At 37.6% G+C, this 17,238-nt stretch overlaps 1 protein-coding gene across 17 annotated transcripts in view; it reads right to left on the bottom strand.

Moving 5' to 3' along the window:
• ERC1 (ELKS/RAB6-interacting/CAST family member 1) overlaps positions 1–17,238 on the bottom strand; it is a 291,778-nt gene that overhangs the window by 106,675 nt on the left and 167,865 nt on the right. For 12 of the 17 annotated variants that reach the window (XM_040650627.2, XM_046901424.1, XM_015286777.4 and 9 more), the window contains one exon: positions 12,312–12,443. The exons of the other annotated variants lie outside the window; for them this stretch is intronic. In XM_040650627.2, the coding sequence (XP_040506561.1) occupies positions 12,312–12,443 (132 nt within the window). The remainder of the gene's footprint in view (positions 1–12,311; positions 12,444–17,238) is intronic. 17 annotated transcript variants of the gene reach the window in all.

Below are 17,238 nucleotides of genomic sequence, written 5' to 3'. Positions count from 1 at the left end.
ACCTTAGTGTAGACCTGTCTAGATGTCTCTGCAAGGAGTCCTAGAAGAAATGATACAGAAATATTCACTGGAAGCACATTCCTTGCAATGGATGCATGAGAAACTTCAAATCTATGATTTTTTTGCTCTGAGTGCAGTTAATTATATAACAAAGTATTTGCCAAGAACCAGAATTTTATGACATACTGTTGACTTTAGGGCTACAAAGATGGATAAGAGTCTGGAGGACAAGGTGTGTTCAGGGGATGTGGGGACACCACTCTCAGACACAGGGTCTAATTTTTGAGTGGTGCTGTGTGGAGCCAGGAGTTGAATTCCATGATCCTTATGGGTCCTTCCCAACTCAGAATATTCTATGACTTTCAGTTTAACTCAAAGCAAGCTTGTGCCCTATCACTAGAAAGATTTCAGTTCAGACTGCACAGAATGCACTTGTGTTACTCATTTCTCTTTCCTTAAATGACAGTATAAAGGCAAAATCAGCAATATGGCAAACAAAGAGCAAAATGCTACACACTGGAAAAACGTCTGCAGTACAGAGGACCTCTCTCTGGATAGTAAGATAGAGGAACTTCATCAGGACCCACAGACTCCACTTTTGTGTGCTGTGCACATACAAATAAAGAGGAAAAAGCTGAAGAATGTCCTCCTAGAAACTGCAAAGGAAAATTTTCCATTCTCAAATGTCAGGACGTGAATGAATGACCAGTTCAAATGTATACGGAGTTTCAATCAAGCAGATGGTCCAAGCTATCTGTTAGTCCTGGTATTTCTCTTTCACTGCTTTTCTGTTTTGTTTTGGTATCATGTCTATATCAAGTATATATCAAGTATTTGAATACTTTTATGATCAAGTGAAAAAGCTCTACACCAATCCATAATTAGAGGTTTCAAAGGACATGGCAGAGACACTTAGTATTACACAAAGACCCATGCATACTCCTAAGCTACAGATATAGTACTTTTAGTTGCAGTGATACATGAGAAACTTATGGTTTAATGTTTAGTTACTGAAAACAGTCAGATTTTTATCTTCCTAACTTAAAGAAAGAAATTATATTCCTTTCAATATACATTGTACATATACATACAGGCACTGTGGGTTACGGGATAGCTCTTTGTATTCATGGCAGTATCTTAAATGTTCCAGGCAGAATACAAAAAGATGGAATTCTTGAGAATAAAGATACAAGTACCTGCATGAGCAATTTATTTTCAATGGGCACTGTATAAATCAATCGCTAGAGATCTTATCTTCAAAACCACCTCAGCAAGCTAACTTCTATTTAAAATTATTGGCTTTCTGAACATAGATCTTTCTTGTATAAACAACAGATTAGTATTAAGAGATAAAATGTACTAGGAATCTGTTCTTCTGTCCAAAATGAATTAAACCAAAACTCAAGGTCTTGAAATTACAGTTCAGTACTAAGAATACTACAAGTACTGAAAAAAAAATAATTGACATTTCCCATAAAGTACTACTCATTCTCTCAGAGGACTCTCTCCTACTTTTTTTCAGATCCTGAGTTTTTAAACTGTTTTTCATTTCACTGTGTACATTGATGAAATGATAAAAGAGTGCAAATTTCTGTATTATCTTTTACTGAACTGATTAAAATGTAGGACACAGAGAAGGGAAAGAAACAGACCCACAAAAAAAGACAAAGACAAGAGTTCTGGCTCCATGTAAACTTGTTTGGATCCCAGAAAATTTTCCCAGAACAGATGTTAAGACATGGAAAAAGCACAGGCCAGGCTTGGGACTTAAGTATGTAATTTAACTGCCTCAAGTAACATATTACAGGGAGAAAGCATTGAGTCTGACATAACCTGGAATGCCAGCAGGACCAGATGGTTTGCTTAAATCACAAGCTAATAAACCTTTACACAAAATAAGAAGGAAATGAATTATGGTTTCATCACAGCCCCATTTTTGCTAAAGCAGTAGGGTGGCTTTAGGTACTCCCGAAGACTACATCCAAGACACTTAACTATATATCCAAGGCACTTCTTGGCTATTCTGAACTAGGGGAACAACTTCCAAATTCTTACAGATACTGGGAAAGCTTATGGATGTAGCTTTTTGAGGGCTAAAAATATCAGAGGAGAATGAGAGAAGTAAGTACACAGTAGCAGGAAATATCTTACTTTTCAATAAGATTAGAACATAATTTCTGGTTTGTAAGGTAAGGACAGCCCTCAGCTGAAAGTCATGTTGAAAGCTCTGCCATGCTGCTAGCAGTGGCTCTGCCCTTACCACATGTGCAGCAGCTTTGGCTCTGTGTCAGGCTCCTCTTATTCACTACCAGTGCATGAGCATGTATATGCTGGAAGGTCCACAGAGGAAAGGCTACCGGCTTCTCTTTTATGATGATGTTGTCACATTGTCACTAATCCTTTCGTTGCACATACACAAGGGGTTAAGATGCTTTACCTTCGCTTTTATTCTGTTGGCACTATAAAAACATCATAAGGTGAACAGATGCTCATCATCTAAAGAGAGCGTTTTTCCCTACGCTGCATGTATCTCCCCTATACAGCTGCTCCACTTGTTCTGCATGGTCACTGTTAACGAATGTTGCCATGAGATTCTACACAGACAAGAGAAAAAAAAAAAAAAAAAAAAAAAAAGCCTGTTGAACACCAGAATTCCTCAGCTGAAATCCTGCCTAGAGAAACTTGGAAATAAACACAGCAGGATGTTGTGCAACAGTTATGGCGTTTCTACACACCATATTTATGTCCATTCCAGAGAGGATGCCAGCACCCCTTTAGCCAAGGCCAACTGTGCACAACACTAGAGGGCTGTGGCAGACTTTACACATGAAGGACAAGCGTTTTCCTTTGCTCATAATACAGAGGAAGGTTAGCATCAAAACTGAGACAATGTCTGGTAAGTTATCAGTCGTCTAGTGACAAGGCAGGATCTTCTGATTATCTGTAATACACAGCAAAAATTTTAGGGATAAACTATATATGAAGAATTTTAGGGATGAACTGTGTGTTTCCTTACATTAGTGCGCAGTATTCTTAAATCTTTAAGTCACTGATGACTCCAGGCAAGGAAGAACACTAGTAATTAGACTGACCAGAATATATCTGACATTAAAAAGTTACTCCTGCAAACCCACAGAAGCAGAAACATGTGAGTCTTTGTCAAAGAATACACTCCTAGAGCACCATCCGGAATGAATTCTGCTCATATTCTGAGAGCACTGTGCTCTTGGTATGAAGGAGGAGGAATCAAAACTCACAGATGTTTGGAAAAGAGAAAAGTCTGTTCAGCTGCCAGACCTCAGACCTGAAGAAGTCACAGCTGCGTCCTGTTAGGATGTTTGGAGGTATCCGTGACAGTTGTATCTCCTAAGCGAAGGCCATAAGCCATATAAATAAGCAATGGCCTGCAGTTAGGACAAGAGCTCTTAAGAAAGAAGCAATAATCATCTCTGCTTTACACACATACGCACAGATTGAGTCAGGCCAGGGAAAAAATATAAGTGAAAGACCGTAGTCTGATTTCTATTAAGGACAGAAACCTGTTGCAGTCTTTGACATCTGAAGGCTATAGAAAGTTCAAGTTTTACCTCTCTATTTTCCTCAACCGGAACCTTTATCCAATGAAGAATTCTCATGCATTTTAACCCTTGCAAACAAATCAAAGGATCTATGAGGGCTGCCCCCAAAGTAATGCCTTCTATCTTATTATGTTAGCCCATGACATCAGGGGTGGATGTTGGTGGTATGGCAGAAAAGGTTGAACCTTTCCACCAGTATTCTGTTACATTTTGTTGTCGAGTGACAGATGGCAGCAGAGGAGCAGTCTGACATGAAAGTGCATATGAAGCAAAGGTGTGTCACTGAATTCCTCCATGCAGAAAAAATGGCACCCACTGACATTCATTGATGCTTGCTGAGATTAAACAGTGGATGTGAGCACAGTGAGGCAGAGGATAGTACATTTCAGCAGTGACGCCAGTGAGGGTGGGTCACCTTCACCGGTGCAGATTCTGAGCACTGCAGCATGCATGCTCTTGTTCATCACTAATGAAAATGCATAGTTAATGGTGGTGGCTGTACTGAAGAACAGTGTTTTGTAGCTGAGAATTTGTTCTATCAAACAGTGTTATTGTGCTTTTTGTATCTGTTGTAGTTTCCATAGAAATAAATAGGAGGCATTACTTTCAGAGCAACCAATATATGTGGATTTATGTGGATCTACAATCACAGGAAAACATCTTGTGCTTATCTTCTGTAACTAGCAGTGAAGGTCTCTCTGCCCCTTGGAGACACAGCTCCTAAATCACTTCATCTAGAAATAAAATACAGTATTGAAAAAAATTGAATTTTGATCATCATTTAAAAGGACTATAGTTACAGACAGTAGAATTTAGCATACTTAGCACATTCTGTGCAATTTTGCACAAGCATTTAGCACGATTTGTTACAGAAGAGAAGAGAGACCTCATTGTAGCCTTCTAGTACTTGAAGGAAGCTTACAAACAGGAAGAGGATTGATTTTTTTACATGCTCTGATAGTGATGGGCTGCACAGAGAAGCTGTGGATGCCCATCCCTGGAGCATTCAAGGCCAGGTTGGATGGGGTCATGGGCAGCCTGAGCTGCTGGGTGGCAGCCCTGTCCATGGGAGGGGGTTGGGACTGAGTGGGCTTCGAGGTCCCTTCCAACCTAAGCCACTCCACAATACTACGATCCAAACAACCTCTTTAGAAAAGTGGCTAATGCATGATACTGCACCCACAGCTATAGACAAGGACTTCTTCAAAATAACTTGACCTATATTTGGTTACATCTAATCTGTGAACTGCTGTTACTTTAGCAGCAGTAACAGAGCCAAAGGAAGCCTTTCAGCTCAGACTAATTACCCAAGGATGTAAGCAGTTTTTCACAAGGATTCTGCAAACCACACTGGTTTTAATGTTGCTGCATTTTAGACAGTTCCATAGAATCACAGAATTGCTCAGGTTGGAAAAGACCCTGAAGATCATTGAGTCCAACCACAACCTAACCATAGTACCCTAACTCTAACAACCCTCCGCTAAATCATGTCCCTCAGCACCACATCCAAATGATTTTTAAACACACGTATCTTCCATATTATTTAGGATAATAATAATAATAAAAACAAATAAATATCAAATAATTATTAATTCTCAATAATAATAACAATAATTTAGGATAATTGTTTCATATTATCTAGGATGTTACCATGGCAGACTGAAGTTTAGACACAGCCTAATATTCAAAAGCGAATATTTAATGCTGTGCTACATGTCATAGATTGTCAGTTTAGATAGTTACAGATTGATTCTCCAAAGAGAAGAATTCTGGGATGAAATATTAGCTCACTACAACTTAGTGCAAAAAACGTAGCATACTAATTCCGCATTCAACTTTAACATCAAAAGATGCTAAGGATCATGAACAGTTGCTACGTGAAAGCCCATCCACGTACATGAAGGTTGCACATGTGGCTAAAGTATAACTGAAGAAGTGCAGTCTTGTTGGCAAGCTTGGGAAAGTTTCCACCTATCCTAACTTGTGGAAGTGAATCTTTAGCACTGTAGTTAAAAGACAGCAATGAGCAGAATCTAGCCACATCTGCAAAGTAATCCCACTGTTCTGAGCCAACTAAACTAAGGCTGAAATTCAGTGAAGGCTTTGAAGGAACCTGATGATAAACAGCAGTATAGCAGTGTCTAGAAGCTTCTGCGTCAATAGGAAATGTGTCACAAAGAATCTTCAATTTAATTAATCTGAAATCTGTCACTCTTTTGTACTTTGCTGTAAAAAAAAATGGTCAAGGAAGGAATACAATTTCTTTTCTTGCACTTCATGTACTTTGATGAAGAATCAGTTGCCAGGAAAAAAAAAAAAGTATATTTTTCTAATTTTTGCATTTAATCTACAAGTCTAATGAGCTTTCCTAAAGCTTTAATTGACATACTCTTGTATTACACTTGCACCTAAGGTCACAATTTAAGATCATGACTGGAACATGGAAAAGAAGTTCCAAATGGAAAAACTACAAGCTTAGCTTTAAGTAAATATTAATGTATTTGCTTGGGTCCTTACAAGCAAGAATTAAAGTAAAATCTGCATGATTTCCTCTTTCAAACCAGATTTGAAGGGAAATCAAGACTTTAATTTTGTATGAGCCAAATCAGATAAAATCTGATCAGATAAAATCATGAGCCAAATCTAGAAGTAGGCACTGGAGAAAACATATCAGGTGAAGAGGTGTGAAGATGGAGTTTTCTCTAGAATAAAAGAGATAATTTGAAATCAGTATTTATCTATTAAAAATAAAAATGAAAAAAAAAATCCAAACAAAACCCTTGTAAGATCAGCGTTTGCACCAAATTTCCACGTAACAGTTCCCCCCAATATTTCTCATTTCATTAAAAATATGATCTATACTGAGAAATGCTCATTATATGTTTTGAACAGAATTATCCTTTTAGTGTCCCCAGTTCTCCTAAAAGTTATCAAATTTTGCCCACTTTCCATCTTTCTGAAACAAGTTAAACAAAACTAAAGGATTCTGAGCTCCTTAGAAGTATTTTTGCCTGTAATGATAGAAAAAGATCTCTGTCCCAAACTCATCTTTGGTTTTGATTTTCTATCCATTGCTATTCTCTCTTCATTCTTCTCCACTGGAGAAGAAAATCCCTCAAGCCCCCCACATAGGTACAGCTTAATACAACTAAGACCAGGACAAAAATTGTACAGTTTCACCTCTTTGAAAGTATATTACTGAATACAGAAGGAATTCCATGTTATCCCTGACATACTGAATCAACCTTTCCATGTAAGGGGTGTGACTTGACATAAAACTGGATATTTTTAAAGGAAGAGGCTACACAATCCATCAAAATACTCTGGGGAGAAGAGTTTAAGGAGAGGCAGCGCTTCTGAAATGACTGCCAACAGCTTTGTTACCATGGACACAGTGCATGGTCACCTTACCTAGCCAAAACCAAAATACACAAAAGGAGGAAAAAATTCCAGATTTTGAAAAATGGCAAAAGTATATGTCAGGCTGACCAGTGAGATTAAAAGCTCTTAGAACTATGTATATCAGAGGAAGAAATTCAAACCTAAGTTTGTAGCACAGATTTCCGTTACTTAATATGACTTAAATACACATATGACTTACACGTATATACATACACTCAAAAACCAGACTGAGTTTTGCAGAAAATATTCAAGAGAATTTCATCCAAAGAGAACGTAGACTGCTTAGAGAAATCAGTGGGAAGCTATGCCAGCAGCTTCACCCCCCAAACATAGCTTGGAATACTGCCTTGATTTCCAATCACTTGGTTTATCAAACTTCTCAGTTAGAAATATGAGCCAAAAGCATGAGTTAAAAGCAACCTGCCCAGCATGTGTTACAGAAGAGTCAGGCTTTTGACAGCAGTGCTCAAAAAACTACGGTGCTCAGAAAGCTCTAAGTAGGTGGTTCATGAGAAATTCCACTTCATATTGCCCACGTACAATGATCTTTAGAAAGTAACTAATGTGTGAGACTGTGTGCTGTGAAATAACTCAAAGTGTGTTTCAGAAAATATTTCAGACCTATTCCAGTAACAGAATAGCGCAGCAAAAGAGGGATGTGTTTAAATTTTGCATTTTTAGAAAATACTTGATTATAATCAGTGCTGAATGTTAGGGTCCAATATAAAATAATTATGTTGTAAATGCATTTTCTATTTTTAAAGTAAAGGCAGTTAAAGTAACATATTTTAGGAAGATAAAAGAACCAGAATGGCAGATTTATGGCAAATGCAAATGAGAAGTATCACCCAAAACATGGCTGGACTTTCTGTATAGCAACTCACAGATAAACAGAGAAGGCTCTAAGAGGCCGTACTCAATATTCCAATCTCTGCAGTCGTTGTACTTACAATAGTGAAATCCTGATCAACAGGAGGTAGGAAAAAGAGGAACAACTGGCACGAAGGCTCCAGCTATTTATGAATTTCCTATTTTTCCTTAGCAAACAGACATGGTATTTGAATTGTGCATACATGACAAAGAATTTCAGGAGCCTTGCTGCAAATAATTTTTACATGTAATATGTGCATGAAATAAGATTAAATCCTGCTGAAATAGTTTATAACCATATTGGAAAGAACAAAATAGTGCATGACAGCATATTTAAACAATATGTTACCATTACAATATTCAGTATCTTATTTCTTCTCAAAAGGCTAGGCAGACACACCTGCCATGCAGAATAAAAAGACAAATTGTATGAGCACAGATATGTCTATTTATAGGTGTTGGTTTATATACTTAACCTAAATTACAATTTCCCACTGAGAACCATAACTTCAAAAAAAGTTGATGGAAACCGTCAATATCAGGATGCTAACTCAGAAATTTCAGTTGAAGTGGCTACTTAAGGAAAAGAGCAAAGAATCATGGCTCGTCTTTCATTTGTGTATCTGCCATAGCGATTTAGGATAAGGAGTTAAATGTTAGTTGACGCTACATAGATTAAGACTGCACTTAAGCAGGAGTTGATATTGATGAGAGAACAGAGTTACACTGTTATCAGCAAAAATACTACCCAAAATTCTGAAACTACTGCTCTGCAAACGTGAAGGAAACTGAAGACAGAGAATAACATGTTGTCGTCAGGCTCTGCACCATCATGCCCTTAGAAATAGCCTATGGTAAAAGCCAAAACACAACAGCTTTAGGTAAAAACATTTTGGTAATAATACAGTCTTAGTAGAAAATAATACTAAGAATTTCCTGTGTCCTGCTCCCAAAGTTCCATGCTTCCTTTGTTGTGCCTTTGTCCTGTGCTGGGGGACACGGACTAGATTAGCATTGATTCATTGGTTCAGATTGGTTCATGTGAAAATACTCATTCAAAAAAAGAGTATAAAAAATAAATATAAAAAACAGTAATATTTACATTACAGGATTCAACATGTGGAACAACAAAACCAGCTGAATATGTTGGAAATAAAGAACTTGTTGAAGAACATTCACGTCTTTATATGTAAGAAGATTTATCAGCTGGAGAAAACTTGCAATACATAAAACGAGTGTTAACACTTAGCACACTGCCATAGTTAACACACATTGCCAGGATATTATCAAACATTGGACTGAATAGTGCAAAGTTTTAGTCTGAAATGGGTATCTGAGAACCATGAAATCCTAAGTAGCTTCATTGACAGTGTAATTCAAATGCGAGGTTTGTTAAATAACAGCAAACCACATTATCATGAGATGATAGAGGGTAGGATTACACAACACAGGGCTACAAAAACAACAATACATAATGGGGCAGAGGTACACACAGATGAGATGTCCTCATACCTTGAACCACTTAAAGCCAAAATGGTTGACCTCATGCACTGATTCATTAAACAGCTTCAGACAGGCAGTGAAGTGGCAGAATGGTAGAGAACAAGATAAACAGAAGAGAGGAAATAAAAAGCATGCAATTAAAAGAAAATTATAATCATTTTGGACAATATTAAAATTTCCAACTCACACATATACAATTTGTATTTGGCCTAAGAATGATATCATCACCTGTAAAGATCAAAAGATTAATATCCTACGTAAAAAACAAAGCCTTGCATTACTAGAACTGCAAAGTTACCTAAGGGCTTCGGTCATAACTCTACAGAATATAGAGCAAAGCAGGCATTCTCTTAAGTAACCGAAGAAATGAAAAATATTTGAAGGAACGTATCCCCCTCACATTTGAGGTGAAAAACAGCCACTTGCCATCACTCCGTGACTTGACCATATCCAATAAAGAACAATAACCGGGCAAACTATGGGGCACGATGGGGCAAAACAGCTATCTTGTAGCTGGAACAAGACTGGCTGCTTTTCTGTGTGACGTTCTATCGGTCATTCCATTGTATACAGTAAGATGTGCCACAGAGGGCAGTTTAGTTATTCTGCTGGACTAAGACACAGCTCTCATAATCAGTGATGGTGTGAATTAGAGGTCTTCCTCGTCTGATCCCAGTGGTTTGAATTCCATCCTTCTTCCTCCTCACTTTCATACAAACTACTACATCCAAATTCATTTCCTGTTTAAGATGCTGTTGCCCACAATATTCCAGGAATCTTTTCCCACAGCTCATACTTCTCTTGGCTCTCATCCTCTCCTCTCAATCTCTCGCAGAGATCCTTATGGCTTATTGACCCTCAGGCAGCACATTTCCATCACCTTGCCTCATCATACAGATTGTACAGTCATTCAATCTATTTACCAGTTATCTTCCCTTTTCATCAAGCTCTTACAATATGATCTCATTGTTTGCCTTTCGTAAGGCTTTGCTAGGGAATGTTTTCAAAAATCATAATGGAAATTTGTAGATATTCCCTAAGCACTAATCACTTTCCATATTTTAGTTTTAGGATGTCTCAGGTATAAATAAGATTCCACTTCTGTAATGGTTTCCTATTTTACTAACCCAGACTTAACTCTCGTCCTCTCCATAATAAACTTGCTTACAACCACAAGGACCTCATGCTAAGAATGAGTCCTTTCCATCCTGTAACTGAAACTTTCCTTGCTATTTCATTTCTTTTAATCTAAAACAGGACATTCATTTTTTTGGTAGTCTTGACAGCACCTTTGACTCAGATGCCCTTCTATTCCCTGTGCAAAGGTTATTTTGAAACTTGCAGAATTTCTTTTACGGAACATCTCTAATGTAAGACATTTCTGATTGTGTCTCTATTACTAAAAGTTCTTTGGCTAGGTTATTTTGTGCCTGAATCTGCAACAATCTTCCTTCTGCAGATTGTGACAATTTGTGCGGGAAACTCTTCCGTAGTTTTGATAGTGTTAACGTTATTAGCACGCTTCTTTGCTAGCAAATCAAATATAAGCTACTAATCATCTGCAAACTGTGCTCCACTCACCCTTCACCTTAAATACCATGATCAGTCTCTGAAACAAGCCTAATTCATACTTATATTTTTGTAAATTTACTGGTTTTATTCACCTTCATACTTACTTCCTAACATCACACATTCCTAATACTTACAAAATTAACTTACTATGTTCTTCAAAGCTATGCTTCAAAAATTCACTAAACTTTATGCACATTGTGTTTAGAACAGCCACACAAAACGTTGAATTCTACGTGCACTCAAAGAACACAATTGTCACAGTCCCCTAAAAAACAAATTAAACCATTATGACATTGTAGGTAACAAATACATGTTATTTTGTTTACTTGTGCACCTCAGCATAGAACTAAGGCACCCTTGAAAGTAAATTTCATAACGTTACCTAGAATCTTAGGATACTTCAACCAGAATTATCCTCACTATGCTTACCAGCAAGCAGTTGAGACTGACTCTAGCATAAAGAGCAAGAGTTGCTTTCTTCCTGAAAACTTGGATTATTAACTATAAAGAGCATAAAAATACATCTGGAAAGAAGGATACATGTTGAAAAAAACAAACACCCTTTAAAAATGTTTAAAAGTGCAGTTAGTCAAATCTTTCTCATTTAACTAACAGAAAGAGAATACATTATTGCAGTGTAACTGATCAAATGCCCCTGTTTGCTGATTATGGGCAGGAGAGGAACAGACAAACTGGAAAAACACTGAAGAGGTTCACAAAAAGCACAGTAAGAATGCCAGGCTCAGCTTCTTACACTTCAAAAGCTTCATCAAAATCTGAAGGAAGTTTATTCATTACACATGGTATGTTTTCTTAGTGATTAATTACCAAAGTCAAAATCTGGTCCATACGTGATTCTTCAGAGTATCTAACCAGTGACACAGAATAAATTCAGGCAAAGAAGTTTACACCTGTGGTTTCAACACGAGTGTGTATTTTCTGTCTGTAAGCCTGCCTATGCTTGTCTTTCTATCCAGTAGTTGAGAGACTGTAAATGAAATGAGATTGTGGCCCGTATTCATGACCACGCTAATAAAATTCACCTTCTTTAAACGTGCACAATGAACAACACAGTGAGTGTAAGCATGTTTACATATAGAAGGATAGCTTTGATAGGTAAGATTAGTCAGAAGAATTATTACATAAAATAATACTTTAAAGCATAGGATACCTTGTATTTCTTTCTTCCCTCCCACCCCTCACCCCCCCTGCAGGAAAATATCACCTGTGAAAAACAAGTCTAAGCAGACTTCATGGGTTTTGTTACCCAAACTTGAACACAGATAGCTGATCAAACAAAACCATCTATGTTTCACAGTAAAGCAGTGGAAACAGTAGTTTACTGTTTCCTAAGAGGACTACCAGCGACTTTATAAGATTTCAGACCTGTTTCTCAGCATTGATCCTGGCTGACTCCTCTTGTGCTAGCACCATTTCCCGCTCTGCAGTTATCTGAACACTTTCTCTGAGTGCCTCTTCCAATTCTTCAATCCGATCATCCTTTTTACGCAGATTGTCCTGGAAAATGATGGGAGACCAGGTAAAGAAGACTTGTTTGGATCTACAGCCTTTCAATCAACCAAGTTCTATGCCAACTAAGGTGCAACTGCAGGCAAATGATCTTTGCACAAGGGAAAGAAAGATGAAGCGATGCAAGAATAGGAAGAAGATCACAGTAAAGAGAAGGAAAAAGCCAGCAAAGTAGGACTTCAAAGCAAGAGGGTTGGCCCTCTGCATCAGGCACATCACAGTCTTGTCAGATTAAACAGAATAGCTAAGCAAGTTTTGCTTGTGAATGAAGATTAGTAAGCGGTTCCAAGGAAGGAGAGTAGCCAGAACTGGTGGGAAAGCAGGCACGCAGAATTGTCCACTTGCTCACACATTCACCAGCAGGCATGGTAAAACGGGAAACAAAGCACTGCAGTCTTGCAACTTGCTATTTCCAGATAAGCAGGAGAAAAGCAAACATCAACCAAACAGAGTTTTCTGTTGTTCAGGTAAGACTTAAAGGAAGTTTTTTTAACAACTACCTAGGAATTAAGAATGGCAGTTTAAACCTCAGATAGCTAAGTATCAAGATTATCTGAGAATACGTTCTTCAACTAAGAACATCTTCACAGTTGCAGGTTCAGAAGTCCCACCTATAGTCAAAGACAGTTGAAGGAAACTCTCCTCAGAAAGTATGCGGTTTAATTGGTAATAATATAATTTAAAAACTGATATTCAAAATGAATGGCATTCTTATTTGTATAGAAGACCCATATTTTCTTAACACTGCTAGGAAAATAAATGCATATCTTCTGCCTCTGCCGTAGTTCTGCTGTAGTGGCTTGGACAAAAGACTGCACACCAGGCTGTCCCCAGGATATACATGACTGTCTTGGAGCATGGCTGCTTAACAAATTCACTAGAAATGACCAGCTTGATGGAAGATTTCTGCATTTGTCGTCTTGCAGATCAATTTAGATCACATGGTTCAGATCAGATATTAGCACATGTTTAAGTTAATGCAAAGGCTTTTTAGACAGCTCAGCAGCGGTGGAAGAATCAAACATTTTTTCCCTTTGGTTTTTGCATTTCCCTTTTTATCAGGTTTACTCCTTAGTCTTCTGTTCTGACTGATATTTTCCACTGTTTCTCTGTGCTTCACGCCATATAAAGATTAAAGACAATTTACTTGAAAAAAAAAAAGCAAATTTTGTAATGCTAAAATGAACCATTGGAGTTCTAAAGAATGAACCCTATTCCCTAAATGAATCCTTGGAGTTCTAAAGAATGAACCTTATTCCTTAATTGCTGCTCCCCAGGACTTTGAGCATATCACCAGGGATAGTGCCATATGAACACCGGTTCTGGTAGTCTCATCACTTCTGAAGAGAACTTTCCAGCAGAGATGCAAGGCTTTGGATCCAAATAGTACAAGAGCCGCGGCTCCACTGCTCCTACACAGAGAAAGGCTCGTTCAACCACTAGCAAAGGCAGAGATATTTGCCACATTTTGCAGATGGATAAGCTTTCTGCTGTTGGTTACTTTCCAAAGCAGATTCACAAGGCAAGTAACCACTGATTTCTAAAGAAACAACTGGAGAGATCTTCATTTAAAAAATCAGAGTTGCAGAGTATATTTTAATACTTTCTAAAACCTACTGAAACACTGATGAAGTCTTCCACAACCACGTCATAGTTATGATTAGTCTAAGTGAAGATTAAAAAAGCTTACAAGAAACTCAGTGCAGACTTGAAAACTATTTACTTGCCAATCTGCATTCCATAGGGAACATCAACTGTACTTCTTGATATTATTCATGGATAGCCAAGGAAGTGTGAAAGTATACCTCTCCATTTCAAACAACAGAAGTGGAAATGGCGCATTTGAACAGCTGCATGTAGAACTGAAACTGGTTTAAAGTGAGTGTAGAATGGAGCACTGTAACGTGTATCGTATGTCCACCCTTCATCATCATAGGCCAACATTTAAGAGGTTAATTCAACACAGCAAAGTGCTCTGTCCAGACAGGTGAACCCTTCAGAGACAGGGAAAAGAGTAGCTCATGGTATGAAAACTGTGCAATACAGTACCACATCACCTGCAATTGAAAAGTCTACAATTACATATTTTTTTTCTAAAATAATATGTGAATTTTTATATACAGACTGGTGATTGCAAGTTTAAAAAGAAGACAACAGTGCTAGAAAAAAAAAACAAAAAAACATGCCTACAAATGTTAGTTACCCATCTAGTAAATTATGTTTGACTGCAAACATCCACCTTCTGTCTCAAACAAACAGTTCAAAGAGCTGTGATAGTTTCTTGCTTGCTCCTAACAGTACCACAATGTGTCTACTCACTTTACAAAATGACACCTATGGCTGGAAGAGCAGTGGACTGCTCCATAGTCAGACACCAGCAGCACTCCAAAGTGGAGAATAATTTCAGGATACTTTTAAATAAGTGTTTTGTTTCCATCCCTTCTTTTTCCATCATGAGATGATCAGTATTTGATTTGTTTTTTATTTTTAAACATGCTGCTGCTTCAAACACAACACTCCAACAGAGAAAAAAGTAAATAAAGCCAAACCAGCATTTGCCTTTTAACACACTAGCAATGTTTTCCCAACTGTTTGGCTCAGCAGTCCAAAACATGATAGGCTCATGTTGAACTTCAACCCATGGTGCTCCTGTGGCTTTCCCCTTTTTAATTACAAGAAATATTTTATCACTATTATGAGAAGCAGTAAACTTTGAAGAAAGTATTGTATAAATCGTAACTACCATTACCTATTATATCAGAAGTTTTCTACAGAAATAGAATATTTTGATTTTTAATTCTACGAATTGTTCTGGAAAACTAAAACCAAACTAAACTAAAATAGAATCTACCAAATAGGAAGAAAAAAAGAATTTTAGAAAGGAAAAGAAATCAGAAACCTTTCAACATGAACAGAATACAAATATGCCCTCTGGAGATGAGGAGGCTGTGATAATGCAAGTACTCTACTGCAGGAAAAAGAAAACTGTTCTCTCTCAATTCTTCATATGCTGCTGAAGCAGGTAACCTCAATAGTGAAATGTATTTATCCTCTTAAGTAGAGGACTACTTGCATTACTTCCTACATATATTAGAATGTGACACAGAGTGCAAGTTTCTCACTGGGTATTCTGGTGAAATTGCAGTGACAGACCATAGCAGTTTCCTTTCACAAATCTTATACACAACTATACAGAAAGAAAAAGGGAATGTTACTTACCTGTACAGTAGCTGGATTCTTTGGAATGCATCACCTACCCAAACATCTCTGTGACCCTCACTCAGCTCTGCTCCTGAGTCCCGTATTTGTGAGATTCAATGGCAGAGAGGGAATTAAACAAGGACAGGGAGATAGCTCTGCCTTTATGCTCAGTGGTGACACCACAACGAAAATGAAAAACCCAGTCAACACGGTGGGAGTGCCAGGAGTTCAGGCACAATATGATTTTTTCTCCAAGCACTATGATCCCGCAGTTGATTCATATGCAAAACCCATTCCAATACATGCCTGTCTTAAAGACTGAAAGGAAAAGGAGGTGTGACGGACACACATTTCTGGGCTTTTTATTTCATTTCAGGAAGGAAGTGGTAGGATGTCCAAGTGATGCATGTTAAAAGGATGTATCAATTTAATCTCTCCTGTATTTGTGTAATGTGTTATCTGCCATGAAGTTCTGTGAAAACACATGAAATAGGATGCAAGTTTTCACCACAGCATTTAGGTTCAATTAAACCTGAGGTATCCTGGCAAACTTCTATGTAACTGCATCTTTATGGCTTAATTTTACTATTGAAATTGAAATTCAGATGGATTTCTCTGGGTAACTCTTGGGAAAGTTTAGTTAATAGTCTGAGAGGGCAATTAACTGCTTCTTTTGACTGTTAAAAGGATTCCTAGAAGGCAAACTCCTGTGTAATAGCTGGTACTCTATATATTGAAGGGCATGAGCAAACAGTGGAATTGAAAGAATGATAACTATCAGTGCTAAAGCTACTATCATCAGTGTTGCATACAGATGCCTTGACACTCTCAAATGGTGAAAGAGCTGAAGTGCAAAGTTTGCTCGTGATGGTGAAATCTTTGTCTGTCTGGGCAAAAGTTGGGCAAGTAGAAATAGTAAATTTATATGACGTCTCTGTCTCTCACAGAGTGAGACAAAAAGGGCTTCTTCCTAAGTACAGAAACAGCATATGTAATTACCACAAGTTCCTGAATGAAGGGAACAGTCTGAGAGCTGAAGAGAATTGCCAAGTAGGAGATCCTCAACTAATGTTTCCATATCTTTGGCAAGCTCAAAGACTGAGATACATGATGACAACTCATTAGGACAACATATGTCAACATCTGGAAAACTGTATCTGCCAAATAAGACACATGAATTGGAATTCTAGCCTGACAAGTTGCATAAATGAAGAAAAATAACCTCAGGAGACAATAGGAGGAAAATTGCAATAGAAGAATTTCATTCCATTAGGGATTGAGAGGGAAGTGAGTTGAAGCCGGCCACGGCATTGCTTTGAGAACATGAGGGACTGCAGAAGGGGTTGAAGACATTTGCCTGAGAATGCCGTAACAAAAAAAGAGAAGATGTGTACATGCAGAATATATGGGCACTTGTGGCTCATCAGCTGCAGGAAAAAAAAAAAAAAAAAATTCTAGTAGAAAGACAAGTGTTTAAAAAAATATCATCAGTCAACATGAGATAAATACGATTGAATTAGTATATTAACAATAAAAAAAGACAGACAAAAAAAAAGCATAATGAGTCCAACAATTTATGAGA

The sequence above is a fragment of the Gallus gallus genome, chromosome 1 (genome assembly GCF_016699485.2).
Source record: "Gallus gallus isolate bGalGal1 chromosome 1, bGalGal1.mat.broiler.GRCg7b, whole genome shotgun sequence".
Lineage (NCBI taxonomy): Eukaryota > Metazoa > Chordata > Aves > Galliformes > Phasianidae > Gallus > Gallus gallus.
This window is presented reverse-complemented; position numbering and strand designations above follow the sequence as displayed.